This window comes from Cryptomeria japonica, chromosome 7 (assembly GCF_030272615.1).
Source record: "Cryptomeria japonica chromosome 7, Sugi_1.0, whole genome shotgun sequence".
Taxonomy (NCBI): Eukaryota; Viridiplantae; Streptophyta; class Pinopsida; order Cupressales; family Cupressaceae; genus Cryptomeria; species Cryptomeria japonica.
This window is the reverse complement of record NC_081411.1, coordinates 758,848,600-758,874,545: the sequence shown is the minus strand read 5'-3', so window position 1 is coordinate 758,874,545 and position 25,946 is coordinate 758,848,600. Positions and strand designations below refer to the sequence as shown.

The following is a 25,946-nucleotide window of genomic DNA, read 5'->3' as shown; positions in this document are numbered from 1 at the left end:
ATCTTTGCAGAAGCCTGGAAGAATTTAGTATTTTTATCTCTTTCTTTTAGCCATAATTCCCTTAATTTTTGTCTCCAGTATTCATCCTCTCTAGAGCACAATTCTTCCCAGTAGCTTTGTAAATGCTTTAGCTTTAAGAAAATTTCTGGATTAATCCCAGTAGAGAAGATAAGTTCATTGACGTCCTTTAATTCCTTCTCTACCTTTTTTTTTTCTGCAAATATATTTTTGAATACTTTCCTATTCCAGACTTTGATATTTGCTTTTACAAACTGCATTTTTGTATAAAGTTGAAACATTTTGTTCCCCCTACAGAAGGGGGCACTCACCCACCATTGATGAAGTAGAGCATGAAAATGTGGGTGTCAAAACCACATTCTTTCAAACTTAAAAGAAGATCTATGATGAGAAACTTCATGTTTATCTAGACATAATTCAATAGGAAAATGGTCAGACCCGGAGAACGATAGAATTTTAGAGCTGAAAGTATATTTCTGAAGGATCCATTCATATGAAGTGAAAACCCTGTCCAATCTACTTGCAATTTGAAGGGAAGTTCTCCAGTTTGTCCATGTAAATTGACCATTAGAAGGTGAAATGTCAGAAAGGGCGTTATCAGACACGAAAGATCTAAAGTCTTCAATCACCTTAGGTGTTGTAGGATTGCCTCCCCGTTTCTCATCCTGAGACAAGATGGCATTGAAATCAACTCCTAAGATGATTTTCTGAACTCCCTGCTGTTGGATCTGACAAGTTATAGTACTCCAAAGAGTGTGTTTCTCTTCAGGAGCTGTTGGGCCATATATATTGAAGAGAACAAAGGATAAATCAAAATTTTCAATAAGAATAAGATGCCAATTTGTCCCTTGACTCAAAGTTTTTGCTTTGATTGTCCTGGTATTCTACAAGGCCAGAATACCATCAGAAGCCCCTACTACAGGAATATGTATGAAATCCCATAAAGTCCATTTTTTAAAAATCTTTTGAGAGGCTTCATCTGAAAGCTTTGTTTCTTGTAGTAAAATGATATCTGCTTGGGAGGAATCCAGCTGCTGCTTGATCTGCCCCCTCTTGTTAGAGGCATTCAAACCTCTGACATTCCAAGATAAGATCCTCATTGCATCCGAGAAGAACAACATGTTCTTCTCGCTCTTGTGTGGGGTGAAAACTTATCTACAATTGTGGTATAGATACCTGCTGCAATCTCTTCTTGGGTTTTAAGAATCTTTGGCTTTCGACCTCTTTTTTTAGGTGTTTTATATAACAGAGGAGATGAAGAAACCATTTGAACAAGAGAGAGATGTTGAGAAAAATCAAAGTCAAGTTGTGTGGAAGGCTGAAAGGGCTGATATGAATTATCTTCAACCACAAGGTGTTCAACATGACTAGATTCTAACAAGGATGAGGGAATGGGTGGTGAAGCATTGAGAGCAAGAGGCATAGCATCAACAACAAGGACACTTTGAATTTCTGGCAATTCCTCAAGAGCAATTTCATCTATCAAGGTCAATGCAATAGAGATAAGGATATCATGTGCCATTAATTCAATATTTGGATAATTCGACGAGGATCCAACAATGGGAGGACTGCGTTGAATCACATGGAAAGGTTGGTAATTAAACATCAAGTTGTGAATCAGGTTAACCTTTGCATTCTGTGATATATAGAGTTCCTAGAGTTGAGTATCTGAGTTTCCCACAGAAGTTAAACTCAAAAAAGAAGAAGTGGGCTGCCTAAAGAGAGAGGAAGCAAATATTTTCTTGTACAACCAATCAACCAGGATTGAAGAGAAGTGGATCTTAAAAGATACTTTCTTGTATCTCCCCCAAAATTTTTGCAGAGAACTTAAACTAGAAAGAGCAACCTGATAGTGCTGAGATTTCTTCAAATTGGAGGGCTTTGTTCTTTTTTCTGCTAGAAGTAAAGCATTAGTCATAGAGCCCAAAAAGGATTGAGAGGGGATTAGAGAGAGAGGAGAAACATCTTGAAACAACTAAGCACCCTGGAAAGGTCTTGCAATATTATCAACATTGTTTAGAGGTACGAAGCTCTCTATTGAGTTAATTACACTTGTTGTCCCATTTGATGTAGAAGGAGGAGATGGAGAAGATTGATAAAAGGAGAATTTATGGTAATCAATCACAAAGTCCTTGCAAACCCTAACAACATCAATGCCTGAACCTTGACACTGCGAATTAAAATGACCCAATTTATCTATACGGTCATCAATATCTCTAGTACCCTGTATGCAAATGTCTTGATTCCATTTCCCTATGGAAGAAGTCATTATAATGGACTTGGGAAGTGGCTTTGTAAGGTTTAGCAGTAAGCATACCCAGACGGTTAAATGGGCTAGTTCATATGGGATAAGATCGTGCTTGATAAAAATACCCATTTGGTTAGCCACAATTTCCACAATATCTGGATCATGATATTCAAGAGGGAGCCCCGGGAGAGTAATCCAAAAAGGCATGAAAAGGGGGGGAATTGACTCCATGCTAAAATTTGGAACCCACACCAAAGTGATAATACCAATACCCTTACAGAACCATCCCTTATATCTATGAACACAATTTCTATATTCTTTAGTATCAAAAATGGCAATAAAAAAGAGACATTGCTTATCCATCAAAAAAATATCCTTCAAGCCCAACCAATTTTGTTTAGCCCAAAATGAAAGTTGCATAAAGGAAATAGTAGAATGAAGTTTACCAATGAGGGTTGTGGCGCATAGCAGATCTATTTGAGGAATAAGGTGGTCCGACAAAACAATCTTATACACATCTTCAGATTTGCTTGATTTTCCAGTGTTAGCAGCAATCTTGTTCTTTGGCGAGACTGAAGCCTGACTACCCTCTTTAGTTGTTTCATCTAGACATTGCCCTTTACCTTCTGCATCTGAGTTAAGTGCTTGTGGATCGGGAAGTAATGTGGAAGGGGTTTTTTTTCTCCATCTCTGTGTAATCTGTTTTGGTTTGAAGGGTGCTCCTTGATGCAAGTTGTTTATTGGGAGATTGTTTGGGGTTGAAAGAAATTTGGGGTTTATCAAATGGGTATTGTTTGGCCAAGTCACATATGATGGAAGATTAGCAGGATTAGCCTACGATTTAGATAGAGAACGATGTGAGAATGGTGGTGTCCCCTCACAAATGTCAAACGAGGGCTGTGGTGTTCGATCTAGTCGACATGCAAATCGATGTCACAGGAATCTTCTTTCTCTCCCCTTATCTTGATGCCTGCCTGGAAACCATTGGACTCCATCAAAAGAGCGTCTATTCTTTGATATATCATCATGTAGCTGCCACATAATCTGCCTACCTCCCACAGGTCCAGGTCCTAGTAACCTTGGTTGCATGTTTTGCTGCATCACTTTGAGTTACTCAATGCTCAACTTCCTCTCACCATGCATGATCATGAAGAATCCTGTAATAAATGTTGGTTTCCTATTTCTTCCCCGATTTCTTCAGCTAGATGTCACCAACAAAATCTTTATGAACTGTTGTTGCATGATGCTTCCATGTTACAACGACACCCCCTAATCACAACTGCCATGGATATCCTAGTGCAGTTAATCCCTGCAGATTCGACCACGCAGTCACAATGTAAGCCCAAGGTCGCAGAGAGGAGCGAGATTCATTCTCCCAACAATGGCAGCGGTTAGGGTTTGCAGAGAGGAAACAATCCTCCCTCAATGGCAGAGACTACGACCTGGCCAGCACAAGCGGCGGCTAGGGTTCGCAGAGCCGGTTCGCGCAGTAATGCAACTCCCATTAACCCTTTTCTTAATATTAATAAAAAAAATTTAAATTCTTTAAAAGTAAATGAAAAAATGAAGAATGTGAATACATTTGCGAAATGTAGAAACCTTTCTGTGAAACCCCTGCGACATCTCTACGGGTAGGGGAGGCATCTTGGGCAATGGCAGAACAGTTTTTTTTCTCTGGAGGCTCAAGAAAGTGCTACTCGCTTGGAGAACTGTTTCAATGCCCTAATCCCAGAAGCTACAGGGGCTAATTTAACAACTCTAAAGCTCAATGAAATTAGCAGAAGGGCCTTGGAGGCATTGGCTGACCGACTCCCTGCCCTAATACAATCAGAAGGTCCCTCCACTTCTCCGGCAATGAATGTCAATAACTCAAGGGATATATTGTCATTGGGGTGCCCTAATAAAAAATATCTCCTATCTTGCGGACAAAGTCTCTCTCTAGGAACAATGATAATGTGGCTTCCGGAGCAAACATAACCAAACTAGGGGTTAGAAAACCCTCTTCATTTATCTCAAATTTCTCCACCAGAAGAAGGGAGGATTTTTACCCTAAGCAATGTCCTTTAATCATTCAAAAGTCGTCCGACTTCAAAATAGATAATATTATGATTATAAGTGACAATCATACTGATGAATTGTGGGAGTGTTACAATGCTCGCAAGCTCTTTGGCAAATGGTTCGGTTATGGCGCTTTGACCTCTGAGATCCAGCAATGGCTGAAATCCTTCACGGGAAATCAAATAAGTATCACAAGCTTAGAGAATGACTTTTTATTTATCAATTGCAATACTGTGGATCTTAAAAACAATTTACTTAAAAATAATCATAGATATTTTGAGGGTTATTGCTTCAAATTTTTTAATTGGAAACCTAATTTCTCCCCTAAAGATGTTGAGAAACTTAGGGTTCCAAAGTGGATTAGATTTCCTAATATGCCAGTAGAATTAATCCATAGTCATGTCCTTAAAAAATTAGGAGATTTTCTAGGAGGTTTTGAGGGTTTGGAGGATAATTATCTGGAATCCTCTAATATTAAAATTTTAGCCAATGTTGAGATAGGAAAATCAACATTTGATCCCATCAAAATTATCACAAACCATTCAATATATGAAATCAAATCAGAGATCCTCGCGAATGACTTCATTCCAAGGACTGTAATTTCCCCTTTTTAGGAGTCAAAGAAAACATGCCAAAAGGCAATGAAGGAGGTGGAGTTGAACATAAAATTCAACCCTATGGGAGGTTTTTTGTTTAACAAACAATATCTTGGGGCTAAGGAATCAAAAAACACACATAGAAAAACATAAAGTAAAAGAAATGAAATCACACTTACTGACCTAGTAGAGGAACATAGGGGGATAGCTCCTGCGAATAAACAGAGTTTATCGCAGAATTCTATACCAGTAGCCAACATAGCTCTTACAAATTTAAGCGATGAAGGAGCAACTAATAGCTCCCTTATTTTTGAAACCAACCCCATTGACCAGGAGGCTTTATCAGCTCAAAATAAGATCACATTGGAGGAAGATAAAACACTAAGCAACCTTGCTTCAATCACGGAAGACAAGGTTAAAGGTCTAAAAAAAAAGAAAAAGAATAAGAACAAAAAAGGCAAAGGAAAAAACAAAAAACGAAAGAACAAAAAGGGAAAAAATCACATCAAAGACAACAACATTAAGGATATGGGTGCGGATGAAAGAAGAGATCTTGAAGATAAGTGCATACTTGAGTATGTTGGCAACTCTGTCACAGATGACCTCATTGAGTTATTTATTAATGAGATAACTGATGAGGAAGAATTCGCATTACAGAAAACACTGTTAGCTAGAGAGTTATGCAAAACTGACACTGAGTATATGGCCAATCCCTCCTTTGGTGTTGTGGCAATCAAAAATATGGAATGCCTGGGGATCGCTAACACCATGGAGCATTGCTCCCCCCCAGACTTTGCTACTGACCTAATAAAGCGGGGGAGGAAATCCATTTCTGAATTGCTCACCAGGGCTGGAAGTGCGGTGGGTCAGACTAAAATTACTAATCTTTTTGAGGTAGGGAAGGGGAAGATCCTTCCCAATGAACTATGAAACTCCTTACGTGGAATGTTAGGGGCATGAATGCTCCTAACAAGCAGTGTATCTTAAAATGATGCATTGCCAAATACAACCTGAAATTATTCTTAATACAGGAGACCAAACTAAATAATAGTGAATTAACAAACTTAAAGAGAAAAATAGGTATCAGAGAACTTGAGAGGCAAACTGCCTCCGGAGCATCTGGTGGACTGGCCATCATATGGGACCTGAGGCAAGTTTCCTTCAAACTTATAAGGAAGAACCCAAATTGGATGTGTGGAAAGGTTTTAAGCATCAAAAGTAACTTTTAATTCATTATAATTAATGTTTATGGCCCCATCCAAACACAGGCAAAAAAACAAGTCTGGGATGAAATTGAGAATTTCCCTCTAAGCGATACTGAACAAACTTACCTAATTGGTGGGGATTTCAATGCAATTTTGGATCCCAAGGAAAAGTGGGGTGGCAATAACAAAATGATTCAATCATGCTTAGATTTTAGGAACTGGACGCATAAATGTAACTTGCTGGAATTAAAAGCCAGGAACGAAGCCTTCACCTAGAACAACAGAAGACAAGGCTTCTGCAACATTGTAGAAAAACTTGATAGATTCTTCCTATGTGGAAATCTGACACAGTCTTCTAAAACCTCTATCCTCCCCCTCTCTGGATCAGATCATTTCCCGGTCCAATTAATAATAACAGAAGCACTAAAATCGACAAAAACTCCATTTTGCTTTGAAAAGATGTGGCTCAGAGATGAAAATCTATTACAACTTATTGAAAATTGGTGGAATGAAACTAAAGTCATAGGTTCCAAGGCTTTCAAAGTAGTAACCAAACTTAAAAAGATTAAGCAACAATTAACAATTTGGAATAAAGAACACTTTGGCAATATCTTTTCACAAAAAACAAAGATTGAAAAGGAGATGGAGATTATCAATGAAGAGGTGATCAAGTATGGGATGAATAACATCTTATATCAAAAGGAAAAAATCATTTTGGCTCGATATGAAGAAATCTTAGCTTGTGAAGAAATTTATTGGAAACAGAAATCTAGGGATAACTGGCTTGAGGCTGGTGATAGAAATACAAGTTTCTTTCATAATAGCACAAAACATCGTAGAACAATAAACAGAATCAACAAGATCAAATTGGTATCAGGGGACTTTACTGAAAATCCTGAGCTAATTGCTGGAGCAGCAGTGGAGTATTTTGAGACTATCCTTAACAATAGGGAGGGCTCCAAATGGACTAAGGAGAGTGACTTTTTAAAACACATCCCAAAATTAATATCAAAAGAACACAACTTAATGCTTAACAAAAAACTAACTGTGGAAGAAGTAGAATCAGCTTTATTCCAAATGGGTCCAAATAAGGCTCCTGGTCCTGACGGGTTCCCAGCTCACTTTTTTCAAAAATGTTGGGGCTTCATGGGCATGGAAATTACTGAGGCCTTAGAAGGGATGAGAAATTCAGGGAAAATTCTTAGAGAACTTAACAATACATTCATAGCCCTAATCCCAAAGAAGGAGATTGTGGATAGTTTTGAGGACTATCGCCTAATAGCCTTATGTAACACTCTCTATAAATTACTCACAAAAACAATGGTAAACAGATTACTTACCCTCCTCCCCATAATAATTAGTGAGGAACAGACAGGTTTTGTGCCTAATAGATCCATTTATGATGGTATAATCATTGCTCAGGAAGCTATCCACACAATACAAAACAATAAAGCACCAAGTATGCTGATTAAATTGGATATTAAAAAAGCATATGATAAAGTAGACTGGCACTTTCTTTGCAAATGTTTGGGATCTTTTGGGTTTAATAAGCAATGGATTAATTTGGTCTTTGAATGTATTGCTACACCTAGGGTTTCAATCCTAGTCAATGGGGCCTCGGAAGGCTTCTTTGAAATTTCTAGAGGCCTTAGACAAGGGGATCCCCTCTCCCCCTTCCTCTTCATTATAATGGCAGAATCACTAGGGAGAGTGATAAATTGGGCTAGAGAAAAGGCTTAGCTAACTGGTATTAAAATCACTTCTAACATGGGGCCTATTATCCATCAACAATTTGTTGATGACACCATGTTGTTTGGGTCGAGCAGCCCTTTTGAGGATAAAACAATTAAAAAAATCTTGAATAGCTACACCAGCATCTCTAGGCAAGAAATTAATACTATGAAGTCTAATATAACCTTCTTTAACACAAATAAAGAACTACAAACGAGAATTCTTAAAATCCTTCAATATAAAGTAGGAGAATTGCCATGTAAATACTTGGGACTCCCCATAGACAAAGGTACTAGATCTTCCAATCTCTGGAATTAGGTTGTTTCCAAAATTACAAACAGAATATCCTCATGGAAAGGGAAATGGCTATCCTCTGCGGGGAAGGCCACTATGATCAAGGCGGTCCTCTCGACTATGCCTATTTACCAACTCTCATGTATGGATCTCCTCGCATCCAAGAGGAAGGAGATCACAAAACACATAAGAACTTTGTTCTGGCAAGGCTCTGAAGACAAATTTAGACTTCCGTTGATTGCTTGGGATAGGATATGCTTACCTAAGGAGATGGGAGGCTTGGGCATCAAAGACTTTTTCATCCAGAGCAAAGCGTTGGGGGCCAAGTTAGTTTGGCGTATGTATCCTAACCCCAATGCTAAATGGGCATGTACCCTATTTAACAAATATCTGCATAACCTAGATCCTATATGCATCTTTAGGATTTCTCACCCCCCTAAGGGCTCTAGAATCTGGAACTTTACGCTAGATTGTAGAAGCATCATATCAGACAAGCTAACTTGGTGCATTGGCAATGGGCAGGATGCCCTGTTTTGGAGAGACTCCTGGGGAGCCTATATGCCCCTCAACACTCTTCATAATTTCAATTCAATCATACCCACCCTTGAAGGACTCTGGGGTATTCATGTAAAAGATTATATAGAAGAATTTAGCATTGGGTGTCTGAAAAAATGGAGATGGAAATCAATGGATCATCTTAACATTCCGGCCCAGGAGCGATCTCTCCTATCTAAGATCCTAGCCTCAAGAAATGTTGACCTATCTCTTGATTCAGATAAACTGATATGGGATGGATCCAAAAAGGGAAGATATGAAACAAAGGAGGGTTACAAACATATGCTAAATAAAAATCATAACCCCCGCTCCAATCTACCCTTAACTTTGTGTTGGGATAAAAGGTGCCTTCCGAAAGTAGGTTTATTTGCATGGTGTGCTATTCAAAACCGAATCCTCACTACTGACACCTTTAGGAAACTTGGATATGAAGGACCGAGCAGGTGCCCTTTATGTGAAAAGGAAGAAGAAAATTCCAATCACCTTCTGGTAACCTGCGATTATGCTCATAATTGCTGGGGCTGGTTAAGAAATCAGCTGATCTGGTATTCCCCTATTCCTAATAATATTTTTGATCTATTCCACGCCTGGCCAATTCGAAATATAGGTTGCATGTTTGAAAATTTATGGATCATTGCCCAATCCATTATGATCTAGGAAATCTGGAAGGAAAGAAATAGGAGGATTTTTAAAGACAACAAAATGCAGTGGTATCAATTGACCAATAAAATTGAAGCCACCATAGTTGAAATAATAAATAACCAAACCCTAAATTACCAGAGAGATGTCAACATGACCTACTGGGATGAAAAAATGAAACTAAGATGGAAAGGTATAAAGATTCCCCCCTTCATTGGTAAAGGCCTCCCATCAAACTGGTTGTCACGTAAGGAATGTAAGTGGATCCCTCCTAACAGTGGATGGTTTAAATTAAACTTTGATGGAGCCTCGAGGGGTAACCTTGGGAGAGCGGGTCTGGGCTGTAGCCTCCACAATTCAAATGGGGACGAGGTGGCCTTTATGTCTCTACCCTATGGCATATGTACAAATAATGTAGCAGAAATGCAAGCACTTGATGTAGGAATAAATTTAGGCATTATACTTAATATTAAGAGGATTGTCATTGAAGGAGATTCGACCATTATCATCAATGCCCTTAGAAAAGGGGCTATGCCTGACTGGAAACTAAATGCTTCCCTGGCAAAAATAATGACAAACATAAAAACATTTGATAGGGTTTAATCATATTTACAAGGAAGGCAACAAAAGAGCTGACTCCCTCGCCAACATGGGAGCTGATGGCAAGACAATAATTCATATAGCTCCCAGCATTAACCCTTAAAAAATTATTACAACTAATCATAAATAGTCTCCATTCTACATGTTGGCTATCATATAAGGGGCTCTTACTCAAAAATTAGCAGAAGCCATATCCTAATTCCTCTGATTATAAGCATCTTTGGCTCCATAGGAGCCATCTAACTTTCTTCACAACTTTATCAAAACCTTCTCAAACTCTGAAGCCTTTAGTTAAATTATCAGACAAGTCAACATACACACTTATTAATCTATGTATATAGATATAGATCCATTTATATATAAAAACACTTATATATATTTTTTAATCATATATTTTAATTATACAAATTTATTTATAAACATATATCTTTTAAATTATTCATACAATACAGACAATATATATATATTTGTATGTATATATATGGGGAGGGATATATATTTTAATTATACAAATTTATTTATAAACATATATCTTTTAAATTATTCATACAATACAGACAATATATATATATATATATATATATATATATATATATATATATATATATATATATATATATATATATATATATATATATATATATATATATATATATATATATATATATATATATATATATATATATTTATGTGTATATACACACACACACACACACACACACACACAAGTATATATATAATCTATTTATAAATAAGTATATTTTACATATATATTAATCCGGATATCCAAATTTATATAGATTTCAAGATTCAGACCATTTCAGAGATATCCCTCATGGCAATTATCCGAAACTCACACTTATATTAAAAATAGATCAAAACTCACCCATATTAAGACTTCTGACACTCATTTACTTACTCTCATAATCTTCAGATACTTATATAAATATAAATAGATATTTTATATACATATATATTTAAAAAACTCATATATATATATATATATATATATATATATATATATATATATATATATATATATATATATATATATATATATATATATATATATATATATATATATATATATATATATATATATATATATATTTATCTCATTTATTCATTTTTTAACCCGAAATCAATATCATTAATCAATAAACATTTTCATGTTTAAAGTTTACTCTATCTCAACCAAAAACAAATATAGAACTTTCCAGTTTTAACTTGATCTAATTCTCATCAAGATTAAGGATTAGCATTTAATCTTGAGTATCACGCCTAGAGGCCTATACATCCTTTAACTCATAGAACAGAGGTCGATCATTAATTTAGCGGACGATGGTACTCATATTATGGATTAATGAACCACAAATAGGAGCACTTGAACATCATAAGCTGGCATGATCCCCATGAAATCCTGATAATAATGATATGTCAGGGCTTCGGTGTGAGGTGTACTTGCTTGTTCTTCTGCCAAAATTCATTCGGGCTCCTCAACATGATTTTACCACATACGACGCATCATTCAAGGATATGTGCTATTTTGTATCCAATGAGATCCTTCCAAAGTGGGTTTTGGCGTGCATGTTTTTTAGAATGAGCAAACTTAGCTCTTTTACATCACGAACTCAATCGGCTACTAACCAAAGCTTCAGATTTAATAGTTGATGATCTGTAATTTTATAGAGACCCGGAATTGAGAAAAATCAGGTGATGGATACCCCGATTAAACTTAGCAGTTCAAAGAGGCAAATGGCTTTTGAAGGGGTCATCACTAGAGACCGCCTCAAGCGCATCATGCATCTTCCCCATGCCTTAGTGATTGATGCGGTTGAGAACATCCTGGGCTCGGACTTTCTTACAAATTCTAACAGAACCGGGGCTAACACGGACGTGGCCGCCATGTTTCTTGCTGTGACTGTAAGCTCCACCAAAAATCTTGAGGAAACAAGTGCTTTGTGTAGAGAGGTCTTCACTGCCTCTATCTTGGGTTATCTTGAGTGGGTTTTAGTCAATATTGACAACGAGTGGACTATCCCTCGACGGAGGAATTATGCTATTCTCATTCGAATAATAGGCCGGTGCCTCGACTCCCTATCATTTCCATAGATGGCGTGCCTGTCTCTGAGGAAAGGCTTGAGGTAATCAACAAAAATGTCAACTTTTTGCTCTTCTTATTTCATGTGAGACACCCTCCAAAACCCACTTGGTTTGAGGACTTCCTCAAAGCCGAGGGTCTAGTTCTAGAGGATGAGAATGCTTCTTCCTCGTCTTCTGGGTCAGAGTGATTTGGCTCGGCTTTCTGGGTGTGCTTGGGACCATTTTTGAAAATAATTCAGAGCTATTTTGCATGGGATAATATTGTAACTAAAGACTTAGATTACAGGGGGGGATCATAGTAGATCACTATTTCTAAGTAAAACAGGGTTTATTTTGCAGTTAACAGATACCAGGGCATAGATAGCAATTAGTATCGAATCTTAAAAAACAAACTAAAGTGACATATAGGACACTAAATTAGTATGATATTAATCCTAAAAATTACTGAGACATAATAGGTATGAAGGAATATCTATTATATAGACATATATCAACATTCTGTTTTGAATACCCAACTATTTGAATAGATACTCTAGATATTTACAAGCATTTGGATGCATGAATCTAGTGGTATTTACTCACATTAGTAGTGATCATTTTAGAATGGTTAATTTTGATTTATTTTGAATGCCACCTGCTGAAGTTCAAATGCCATCTGTTGAAGTTCTCTATATTTTGACATCCCCTTGTCATAGCTTAAGACGGTGGACTATATGTGGCTAACATGCAAATTTTGAATATCCATTTATTCCGTCATCTCCTTTGCTATAAATCTACTGGGTAGGGGAGGCCGGTATGACTGAATCTCCTTTTCCTACTCTTGTTGTTGTAGCCTAGATCTTATCCTTTATTAAGGACAACATCCAGGAGCATAAACAAGAGTTGGTAAACTGAAGATTATTTGGTTGGTTGGGTCACGGGTCAATCTTGTTCTAGCCTAATCGTAATCAATATCTCAATTCTGTTTCTTAAATTTCTTTATCTTATGATCTGAAAGGATAGGTTTTCTCAGGAAATGGCATGAGGGTAAGTGTCCAGCTTTACAGATGAATTTTCAAATGATATAAATGTTTGGATGACACTAACAAATCTACCAAGTGTTTGAGAAACTAACAATGCAGGCCAAATAGGTTATCTCGGGCAATTAAGGAGAGACTATAAATAACCAAAGAACAACTTCAGAGCCAAACCGCCAGAAGTTGAGGAAAATGATTAAATGATTATTGAAAATAGTACTTTTGGGCTTGTAAGGGAAGGGAAAAATAAAAGCGCCCTCCCACCTGATCACCCTGGCCTGGGGTGATGATGTATTAAATCTGAAACTATTATAAGAGATCTGCTGGACTATGGTCTCGGGCAAGGTCGGAGGTTTTCTCGCCTCCACTCTTTCCTACGGGCGCCCGCACAAGTGGAGTATTGTATAATTTCAAAAATGAGTAATAAAATTCTTGGCCTCGGCCTCTTACCAATAAAAAATAAATAAATATTAATCAAATATTATTTATTTAATTAATTGTGATTTTAATCTTTAATTTAAGTAATCTTTATTATTTAATTAAATTCAATTTCTAAATAATTAAATAGTTTCTTTAAATTATTTAATTAACTAATTATTCCTCTAATTCAAATTCCAAATCCCCAAATTCTAATTTCTTCTAATTTCAAATACATGTGCATGATCTCAAAAATTAAATTGAAAATCAAAGTCAACTTCTAAATATATTCAGCTAACAAATTGAATTTAAAATAAATTCAATATTTGAATTAAATCTCATGCAAATATTAAATTCAAAATCAAAGTCAAAGTGCAAGCACATGCTAAATTAATTTATTTATTAATTAATTCATCTATCTTTTCAATTCCTATTTCTATCTTTTAGTTAGCTTTTTCTAAATAAAGCTCTCAATCAGTTAACTATTCCATCTATTTTAATTGATCTTTTCAATTAATTGATTAATTTCATTATTAGTCTCGCCTATCTATAGGGGGAGACTAATGTTTTCGTCTCTTTCAATTAATTTTGCTCCGTAAACTGTGTCAAGCATTTATTCTAAAGTTTATCTTATAGTTTAGAGTAAATTATTTTTTAATTTCATTTTTCTTTCTACTTTTAGATTTTTCTGATTGGTAGGATACTTTTTCCTTGGGTTTTTTCTTTTTTTCTTTAAAAATGAAAAGAACTGACCAATCAAAGGAATTTATTTTTTTCTCCTTATTTGAGAAGGGTGACTTGACTTCAGTCATCAACGACGTGCAACAAATGAAAGGGGATGCAAGACCATTCGAGCATCGGTAGTCGTTAGATTTTTTTTTAAAATTTCCGTTGCCGTTTTCTCTTTATTCCAGTTTCTTCGTATTCCATCATCACCGGTTTCTCCATCATCGTCGTTTTCCGTATATTTTTGTCTATTTTCTGTGACGGGTTGCACTATTTCCACTGTTGCGAGGGAGTTTTCACTTTACTATGCTCACTTACTGAGGAAAGTCCATAGACTGGCGTGCCAAAAGGAGAGCACTTAATAAAATATTTAAATTTTTAACTTTTAAGATTTAGAACTTTATATTATTTTTTTACATACGTATCACATTTTTTTTTTTTTTTGTCTTCTATGAACACGGAAGGGATATATTTTCAAGTTTGAGAATAATTTATTTTAATTTTTTTTAAAAGCTTTTATTAGTGAAGTAATAAATATAATATATTAATATTCGTTTTATACGTAAAATTTTTAAATAATAAATTAAATGTTTAATATTTTAAAAAGCATATTCTTATTTATTTTAATGATTATTATATAAATAATTAAGTGATTTTGAAATGCATATTATATAAAAAAGTTAATAATAATATTATTTAATTTTGATAGATATATATAGAAAATAGTAAATTAAATATAATTATTCTTTAATTATATATTTAAAACTTTCACATAAAATATTGTATGTTTCAATTTTTGAAAATTTGGTTTTTATTCATTTTAATAATTATAATATTATAGCATCTATAATATATAATTAAATTATTTTTAAGATATATATATATATATATATATATATTATATGAAAATATTCAATAATATAATATATGAATATGAGTTTTATATTATAAAAATAATAATTATTAATTATATATTTAATATTTTAAAAATATATATTCTTATTTATTTTAATCATAATTACACACATATATACACACGTGCGCGAGACACACATATATACATACATACATGTCATTTTAAGAAATATATTAAATGTAAGTTCTTACTATATATATTTTTAATTATATATTTAAAAAATAATTATTTTTTAGTTATATGAATAAGATTTTTGAATCTCTTTTATTTTGATTTATTTGAATAGTTATAATATTATAGCATATATAAAATATGATTAAGTGACTTTATATGTAATAAAAAATTAGTAATATTATTGTTTCACTTCTAAAAATACAAATAGGTAAATAATTGTAAGTTTATAAGAAAGATAACTATTTTTAAAAATAGTAATATGAAAAAAATAATTATGAATTGATAATTTACTTTTTCAATAGGTTTCATTTCACTTTTAATTTTTAAAGTATTTTGGGTTTACTTATAATTTTTAATATAAAAAATAAAAATTTTGGGTATACTTGCCATATGGATGTTGACTACTACACCTTACATCTATTTCCTCCCTTATTTTCATTGTATTTTTTTGTATTTTTTAGTTTTTAATTGTGATTGTATTTGTAATTTTAAATATAAAATAAGCTTCTTGAATCTAATAAAAAGTCAAAGAGAGAGACTATTTCGAACAATCAATAAAAAATAAAATGAGAGTCTATAGTCAAGCACAATCAAATAAAAATTACACCCCAATATAGAGAGTAATCATAATAGAAGCATATAAATACATTGAAAAATGATAGATTATATCAACTCAAAAAATCAATGAAAGCTAGATTATATCAACTCAAAAAATCAAAGAAAGAGACTCGCCTTCAAACATAAAAAAAAATTAACAATCAAACAATCAAATTACAATTAATAGTCTAATAACAATAAAACAATCAAATTACAATTAATAGTCACACAAATATTAGCAGTTACTGTCTTCAAACAGAAAAAAAAATTTAACAATCAAACAATCAAATTACAATTAATAGTCTAATAACAATCAAACAATCAAATTACAATTAATAGTCAAACAAATATTAGCAATTACACCTTTTACATTGTAGTGATTAATTTTTAAAATCACATAAAATACACGAATTAATGATGGATAAAAAATAAAAGAGAGAAAATGTATAAAGACCTCTGGACGTATTGTAAGGGAATATAATCCAATGTTGAAAGTCAAGAAAAATAAACCCGATATCTTACCAACACAATTATACAAGACTTATTCACCAACACCGTTTCATTGTTACTACCATGTATTATCTTAACTAGCTACAAATATAGAAGGGTAATTTTGTGTTTATAGATGTCGTTTCCCAAATCTCTATTTTAGCAATTAACACAAGAAATATTATTGGCCTAGAAGAACACGGTACATGTGCAGTAAATACGAACAATTTACATGAAATATTCTTTTGAATACATGATGTATCCATGTTGTTTTATCCTCTCTATTGTTACAAGTTTTCTTCGTATATAGCTGTAATGCAAACTTAACCATTAAGTTCTACACTTTCACAGTATATACAAACTTAACCATCAAACTCTAAATCGTGAAAAAGTTTGAGTAATTCTAATTCGTCTAGGTCTTTACAGTATAATTAACTATCTCTCACAACAAACATTCGATATTATGCATAGTTTTTGTAAATGCAAATTTTGTGCATTGTTCAGTTAAATTCAGAACACGCATAGTATTAGACACCATACTTTCCAAACTATCACTTTCTACTAGGTTTGATAACTCGTTCTTCAAACACTACAACCACTTATGATTTTAGCACTGAATTTTAGTTGTAAACTGTTTCTGAAATTACATTGTATGAAAAGAAAAAGTTCCTACTATGTCAAATATAAGCTCACCCAAATTTAAAAATTTATCATATACAATTTTTACATGCTCAAAGTAACTTTATACTACTTAATTGTTCTCAACAGTTCACTGCATTGCTAGCATGTTTTTAGCTAAAGGCAGGGACTCATGTTGTCTCACAGCTCTTGTTCTTTAATTCTCTCCAATCATTCTTTTTCTATCTTCTAGTTAGATTTTTCTAAATAAAGCTTTCTTTGTCATCAATCAATTATCCTCCAATCATTCTTTTTCATCCTTCAGTCAACTTTTTGTCAATCAGTTGACTCATTTTATCTATTCAATCTATTATGTTCCACCTCCAAATTAGTAGTTCAACTATCAATCAACATGTGAGCTCACCTAAGTTCCACCTCTTCATCAACCTGTTCCACCTCTCATTCAATTCTCATCCAATTATCTATAAATTGAGCATTCAATCTCCATTCTCAACAATCACGAACTTTGAATCTTTGTGTCACTTGCAAGTTGCCAGCACGATATCTGAGAGCCACCATACCACAAAGAAGAGAAGAGCAATGAAAGCTATATGCAGTCTTGGAATCGAGGATTTTGATTGATAAACTTTCTATTCCTATTTCTTGCTTGTTTTGCATTATTCCATTGTCTGTTTGTTTGAATTTCTATTAGGATAGTGATTCGTGATTTCCCTTTCATTCCTAGTTGATTACATTTGATGAATTTTAGCATACGATAATTGTAAGTTATCCTCCTTTTGGATAGATGAATCTATCTCATGCGTAGTATAACTTCTAATGGATTGTTTGATCGTACGAAGGGTTACATTTGAATGGATTCTAGTTTCATGTTTTTGATATGGTAAGAGTGGTTCAAAGTGACCACAAAGAGGATTTGCATCATGAAAGAGGATAGAGTATTATTATTAAGTATCATCTATCATCCTCAAATGAATAGACAAACTGAGATTATTAAAAAATGTTTAAAAGTAATTGAGAATCTATATGTGTAGGAAAGCATTTTAGAAATTTGCAAGTTGTCCAAAATGTTAGCATAGATTGCCAAAGGGTACAGATATTGCCTTTTGGCCAGATTTCTTAGTGTCATTAAGTTCACAATATCCTTTAATCAGAAGGGAACATTTTCAGATCAAACAAGAGATGACTCCCACAAATCAATTAACAAGCTGGATGTACCTTTTACCAAAATCAATATTAACTTGTTAAATAAAATACAAATGCTTTTATATTCTTGTTAATAATAGTTTTGAAAAGAATGTCTTGATTTTGGTGTTTAGAACCTAACTGGTCTAAATAATGGCGGGTACACAATTTATATAGCTTTTTTGGTATTTAGATTTGTGAACAGAAAGACATGGCTACAAAGAAAGTCCCAAGAATGTACAAATAATGTGCTATTAAATAAGGAAGAGCCTCTTTTCATGAACCAAAATTAAGCAAGCTCTCCACATTGGGCTTCATTGATTCTTCCATGTCATATGCAAGAATATACAGTCTTTTCTCAACCATTCTAGCTACAACTTGTTTGGGAAGTCCTAGACTTATAAGGTAATCTACAAATGGTTTGATAACCGTATGAACTCGCATACCCAAAACATGAGGAAGAAAATAGATTGTGGTTTAAGCTTTACATAATACTGCTAATATCCCATTGCCTCTTGGTAGCAAGCTTGAATCAAATACTGAATACTCCTGCTCACCCCTTCTATTAGGCCTAGCATTATAACTCTTCATCCAATCTGCCACCCTCCCAAGCTTTTCGCCCTTGGAGATGCATAGGGCACATTCTGTAGTTGATTTTCTAGAAATGCAGGGCCTTCCGGAGGCCCCCAACCATCTGGATTGTCCACGATAATTAGTACTTTTAACTATGGCATCACTGTTCCAACCATATCTAGATTGGTTGAAATAAAAAGCTAATCTAATCTATTTCACCTTAGCAAATCCTCAACCAATATTCAAAACAAAAACGACAAAATCAATTGGTCTTCAGCTATTAGGAAAACCTAATTAGTAATCACCTAAGCCAGTATATAAAACCTAGATCAATAAACCAAAATGGAAAATAAATGTATCTTTAGTTATGAGTAAAACCCAAAAACAAATGAAGTTCCAAAAAAGTCCACCTCACTTGAAATTTGAAAATGAAAAAGCAAGCCATGATGCTAAAGCCAGTAAGGAAATCATGGAAAGATTATATAACAAAAAAAAAAAATTCCAGGCCTAAGGTTTTATCTACATGTTATAAACCACCGTACAACATTGGTCCTGAATGTATCTTTAACAAATGGACCATCTACTCTATTTTCAAGCTTTTATTTTCTCAAAGAAAGTTGATATAATTGAACCAGGTGATGTTCTTGACTGTTAAGATCACCAAATCCACCAGATATAACAAGGAACAAACAAGAAGAACAAAATCAACTTAAACAATCTAGTTTGAATGAAATATTAAACTTTAGGTTTACAAAATATTAATACTCTATCCTGTATACATATCAAAACAAATATTTCATTCTAGTATACAAATATTAACACAATAAAAATAAAAATAGACGAGAATAAAAGTAGCTTTATTACAAAAATGTTATTCTGGTATAGAATAAAATTAGGGTTTACTCTCACTTGATCCAATCTTTCATTAACAAAAAAAAATACAAATTCTAACACAACAAAAACATAGGAAGATAGAAGTAAGTTTTTGACTGCTCACCTTTCCACTGCAAAGGAAACAAATGACTCGAACAGATCTCCTCAAATTGATCTCAGACCAATCTCCTCACTGCTCACAAGAACACACCAAGAGAATTTAAACAATTGCATCAATCACAATAATACAACTTGCACAGTTGCATGGGCGGCCACAATAATGCACCAAAAGCCATCTAAATAGTTAGACGCAACACATTAAAAAAATCTTATAATCAGACAATAATTTTTTTATTTGTTTTCAAGCTCTATTTAGGACTGCGTAAATACATTGAGGACAGATTAATTACAATGAGCGGGCATTGGAGTTCTAAGGGAGGCAAGGATACAAGCATTACAGCTGGATGACGTTGTTTGCTGCTATGAGTTGCATGCATTGTGAAGAAATTGTTGAGAGATAGTGCTTGGACCTATTCAACACAGAGGATGAGATTTATGAGGTGATTTTGGAAATTATGTATGCATCACTGAATTTGCAGGGACATTGGTGTGATGGTTTTATTTATGAGGCGGTGCTCATACCTTTATTCGACGTTCTGGAGTAGAAAGAGAGGTGTATCGAGTTACTTGGGGGATTTGTGAAAGCAGTGAATGGGGATGCAGTGGCAGATGCTCTGTTGGAGTTGCAAAATAGTACCAAGGAAAGCATTATGAGGATTTACTTCAACCCATCTACATATTATTCATCAGACTTAGAAGAGGAGTTTGAAGTGGAAGATGACCAGGAGGGGCCCTACACAACATACATGATAACATACATACATGATATCCTTCTATGATGTGGACTTAGAGGACAAGGAGGAAAGGGAGAGGAAGGCAAAGAAGAGGAGGAAGAGGAGGTTTGTCGTGGATGCATGGCCGGTTTTTAGACAAGGGGTGTTGAATGGGGATCTATCAGAATTCAGACAGCTCAAGGACTCAGATGATTGGTGGTTGACAGAGGAATCAACGAATACCCTATTCAATCTCGGAGAGTTGGTGTCTCAGTTGTTGCATTCTCTCATGTAATTGGTACCCAAGACTGTTGAGATAGTGTGTAGGTCATAGGGTTGTGTTTATGCTTCATCTTTTATTTAGTTTGGACCATTAGTCCTGATGTGTAATTTATTTCCATGTAAGCATTTCTTTTTGGAAGTAATATAGGGAGCTATCCCCATCAAAGAATAACACTTACCATTAAAATAATTTTTTTTTTTTTTTGATTCTCCATTTGAAATCATAGATTAATTGACATTATTGGTACAAATAGTCAAAAGAATAGATTTCAAGAATATTTTAATGTCTATTCTATCTACTCATGTACTGAAATTTAACTAGAATAGACAAAAAAAATAAATAAATCCTCTTGCATGTGCACTAGCGTAAATTTTCCACCTCATTGTCAATGAGAAATCTTATCAACATTCTCCCTTATTTGTTTTTTCTATTTGGTGTAGATTTCAAAAAGCCTATTCTATATTGCTGACATTTCCTTTCTATCAAATCATAAATAAGTATCAATAAATGTATTACACCTATTACACCTTACTCTTGCACTCGTATAAATTGTCCACCGTGTAAATTAACATATAATTGAGGACTTTTGGACAATAGTTAGACGAAATATGAGTTGTTAATCATAGTAATTACAGAAAGTGTTGGCTCGAATAAAATAATAATCTATATAAATATTGTTCAAATAAAAATCTATATGAATATTTTTCAATTAACAATCTATATGAATATTGTTTTTTTTTAATACTATATATTATAAGATTATCAAAATTTATTATAAGATTTAATTATTCAAATACTATATTAAATATAAATATTTTTGGAAACCGGATTAAAATTAGTTCATGATTATGATGTGAAATTGATAAAAAAAATCCATTAAGTAAATCAGTTCATGATTATAAAATTATTGTTCAAATAAAAATTTCATTTATGAGACATAACATTTTGGCTTTTGGCGTTTTGTGCTTGGATTGGAATTTCAAATAGGATTTATTCACAGTATGCAACTATTGAACTACAGTCGCACAAGTGTCCATATGTAAATATAATTGGAACATTACTATGAAGATGCATAAAAGATTTGAAAAAAAAATCAAGCTGACATCACAGAAATAGGACTATGCATTATTATTAGCCAATATAAAGAGAGATAAGTGAAAAAAATGTCTTTTTACATATAAATAAGGTATCAACATTGAAAATAACAATAAAGATAAAAATAATACAATATTCTAGAATGACATTTTGGTTCATGTAATTCATACTGCTCACTGAACCAAATAAATAATGTTATTTCAAGTAATTCAAATTCTTGAAACAAAATATCAATCATTTTTGCAATTGTTTCTAATGGTATTGCACAATGAATTTGACAAGAACGATGAACTGCTTCGAGTCCATCAATTACTAATGATCAAAATTCATAGAATTGTCAACTCTCTAGATTGAACATACTTAGATAATCAATACCCAAATCAAATGTAACAACAAGACCAACAGATTTGAATGTAACATCAGGCACATGTGGAATATTAAAGTCATAGTTGATATCATGTATGATGTGTATGCCGATATTTTGAAGGTCAAGGGTAGGACTATTGAGGAATGTGTGAGGATCTTGGGTTTGAAAATTATTTTCATATTCTCATTTAGCAAACTCCATAGTGGAAATTCTGTCAATATTGGTATCGTTATCAAGAATAGGTTTATCAATAGAGCTAAGGGAGGATTCAAAAAATGCAGATGTGGATGAGGTAATGAGATCGATAGTATTCATGGTTGGAGAAATGGTTCCAAAATTGGTCAATCCAAATTTAGTTGGATAGTCCATATCATCTATTCTAGTATCTTTTGCTCCATCATTGTGTGAGTACTTTGTAGTGTGGATATTTTTATTAGAGGTGATATTGCTATTTTTATGACCAATAGAAGGCTTTTTAGAGTTGGTCAATTCATCTCCAGGTAACTGTAAACTTTTTTCCAATGTATTTGACAAAGATTGGATGCTATTTTTATGACCAATGAAAGGCTTTTCAGAGTTGGTCAATTCATCACATGTAGTGATTGGAACAAAGCCTTATTTTTTTGAATCAGTTCTACCTTTATTAGGTAGACAACCTTGCAATATATTTCTTGATTCAGGACACGTTTTGTCTACTTGAGAAATTCTTTCTCAGTTAGGCAAATGAGTTGTAGATTGCTTGTTGGAATATTTATGTGAGTTTGAATCAGTGTGCATGAAATTTGTAATTGCTTTGCTCCCTTTGATTGATATTGCAGCCATATCATAGGCAATAGCAGCTTCTGCTGCTGTGTCAAAACTTCCCAACCATTGACGTTTTCTCAATTTAGAATTCCAAATTTCTGCAACACAGCGACCCCATGAACATTTTCTAACACCTCTATATGACCTATCTTCTGTAGAATCTTTAGACTTATCGGAAGTCGATGACGATTCCTTGTTTACTTCTCTCTTTTTGGTGGACTGTTGAAATGCAGAATTCTTTAGCAATCTATCCTTTCTTATTTTTAGTTTTTTCAACATACTATCAAAGGCACATAATGAAAGATGTCGCATCTTGCACAATTGATTGTGTGATTCAGAGTTGACATACATAAAGTTTGTGTGTGTATTATTGCCTCTAATTGATATAGCAACCATGTCATATGCATAGGCTGCTTCTTTTGTTGTGTCAAATGTTCCAAGCCACTTTTGTTTCTTCAACTTCGGGTTTGTGATCTCAGCAGCATATCGACTACCATAATGACCCGATTCATGTTTTTAGACACCTCTATATCTCTTCTCCATTGCTTCTCTTACTTTTCTAAAGCACAATTGCAATTTTGTTAAAATATTTTGTACTTGATACTAGTAAGCACTAGATTATCTATAAATGGTCATTGCAAATTTCAAATTCATTTTATAAAAGAAGAAATAGAGATAAAGATCAATGTAAATTTGAATCACATTTTATCAAAAAGAAAATAGGGATACAATTCTCAATAAGATAGAATAAAACTATAACTAAAAATGAATAATATAATAGATTATAGTATGTTAGATTTATTATAAATTTGTTTCACATCTGTCACTGTTTAAAATATCACCTTCATAGTACTATATCATTGTCATGTTTAGACAGGAAATAGTCAGATAACGAACAAATAGCAAATTACTATTATGCTAGTTATCGCTAGTACTATAAAGTGAGAGGTCTTCTTGACAACCATGAGCAATGTAATAAGTATGATCAATTGAAGTATGACTATTACAAATCCCATATGGAAAGCATGGTCATACACTCTAGGCAAATCAACAATTGTACGGTGGCATGATTTGCTCATCTTGATGTATTGATCTGCTCCAAAACATATGCTAAAATCAATTTAACCATAAATCTTAAAATACTTCACTTACTAGCAACTCAATAACTATCAACTACTATTTTATGTGGACTTTCTAAATTATGACTTATTGATTTTTACAAGCTAAAGATTGGAGCATTGAACAAGATAACTGAACAAAAGAATCAAATAAAAGATGTAGACAACAAACTTGAAATAGAAGTAATTATCAAAAAAATGTTTTCATCCTCTCAATGTAGCTATGCAAACCTGATGCAAAGTACATAGTGATTTACAACAAACTTGTACATATTCTCAAAATTACCTCGATTACCATTGCTTTTCATATATGTCTTTAGCTTAACAACCTAAAAATCAATAGGGTGGTGTGAAACTTTTGCATAACTTGCCATGGCGCTTCATTGCAAGCTCTATACTTTGTTCTATTTTATGCATTCTAGTCTTCAATTTTTGTACCTTAGCTAGGATTTGGGAACAAATATCACAATGTGGTTGTTCTATGATAGCCCCACCAGGTAATTTTATGGTAAAAATATCATGTAGACTAGACTTGTTTTCACTCGAACCTTTAGTATCTAGATCATGACTGGTAGATATGTACTTCATCTTTGAATAAAAAATAATTTTTCTTCATCATGTTGGAGAACATGCCATCTTTAGAGCACACAAGAGGAGGTAGAATAGAAATATCAACAGGTTTTGCATTCTCTACAATTCATTACCAAAGAAAGTTATTAGTAAATTAGTAATTTTTGTAACAATGCCAATGAAGCTAAATATTTACCAACATAATCTATTGGACCCTGCTCTTACTATAGTTAATCGATATAGATAAAAGATATAAATATGAGATGGATTTTAAGTTCATACTAGTGATTTCGTTCATGAATACATAATCAGTGCGTGTGTGTCTGCCAAGTTCTGTATAATTGCAGTTGGAATTTTAGATGCAACACTATTAGTATTGGTCAAAGAAGTAGTTGCATTGAGCATGCATTGAGAGCTAAGATGAGTTACATTGTTCTTTACACTTTCTTCATTAGGATAACTGAGTTCTGAAATTGGAAAGTGTTGTTGAACTATTTGATCTAATAAACCTGTACCTGGATAAGTAACATTTGTAGCAACTTCATTGGCTTTGGTTATGGATGGATTTGATACAAGTGGATCACAAGAAGCAGTGGACATTGCACAAGTAGGATTGTCAAATAATTGAGTAGGCCAATCAATTTTACTGTGATTGGGCAAAGTGCTTTTGGAAAGATCAAAATTAGGAGCTATGTCATTCCCGTGGGCGAATGTAGAAGATGTTTGATGATTAAAATTACATGGGGGGTCCCAACATGAAATGGAGTTGTCAAAACTAGTATTTGAAAACGTGTCTTGAGAATGAAGATACTTTGAAACAAACAAAGGTGTGAAATTATTCTCCATATCTGAATTTTTCAAATATTGATTCTCCCAAGTGCTTGTAGTTTCTACACCACTTTTGTTTTTGTTGTTAGTTTTTGCTTCAAAAAGAACATCTTGTAAATATTTGCAATTACCTTCAAAAAGTTGGTCATTGTCCTCTAATACATATCCTGAATTTGTCCAAATATAACCAGATGATGGATCTTCCATTATCATGCTAGGTTGAACCAGGAATGAGTCTAGTTTGGAGCTAGTTTCTTGTTTAGAAGGCGACACGATATTTTGTTTCAATAGATTGTATGGTTGTGCAAAACTATAATCAAAATTTGTAATTGCTCCAACTTTTTTCATTGATCTAGCAGCTATGTCATAAGCATTAGCTGCTTCTTCAGCTGCATCAAA

At 33.5% G+C, this 25,946-nt stretch overlaps 1 protein-coding gene across 1 annotated transcript; it reads right to left on the bottom strand.

Moving 5' to 3' along the window:
• Positions 1-22,938: 22,938 nt before the first annotated feature.
• On the bottom strand, positions 22,939-23,343 carry LOC131856990 (ethylene-responsive transcription factor ERF088-like). The gene has a single exon (XM_059208970.1). It carries the CDS (start codon positions 23,341-23,343, stop codon positions 22,939-22,941), a length of 405 nt encoding a protein of 134 aa, XP_059064953.1.
• Positions 23,344-25,946: the final 2,603 nt, after the last annotated feature.

What these genes read in the sequence shown, in the direction of transcription:
- LOC131856990 (XM_059208970.1), bottom strand. Translation starts at nt 23,343, where the DNA reads ATGCGACATCTTTCATTATGTGCCTTTGATAGTATGTTGAAAAAACTA.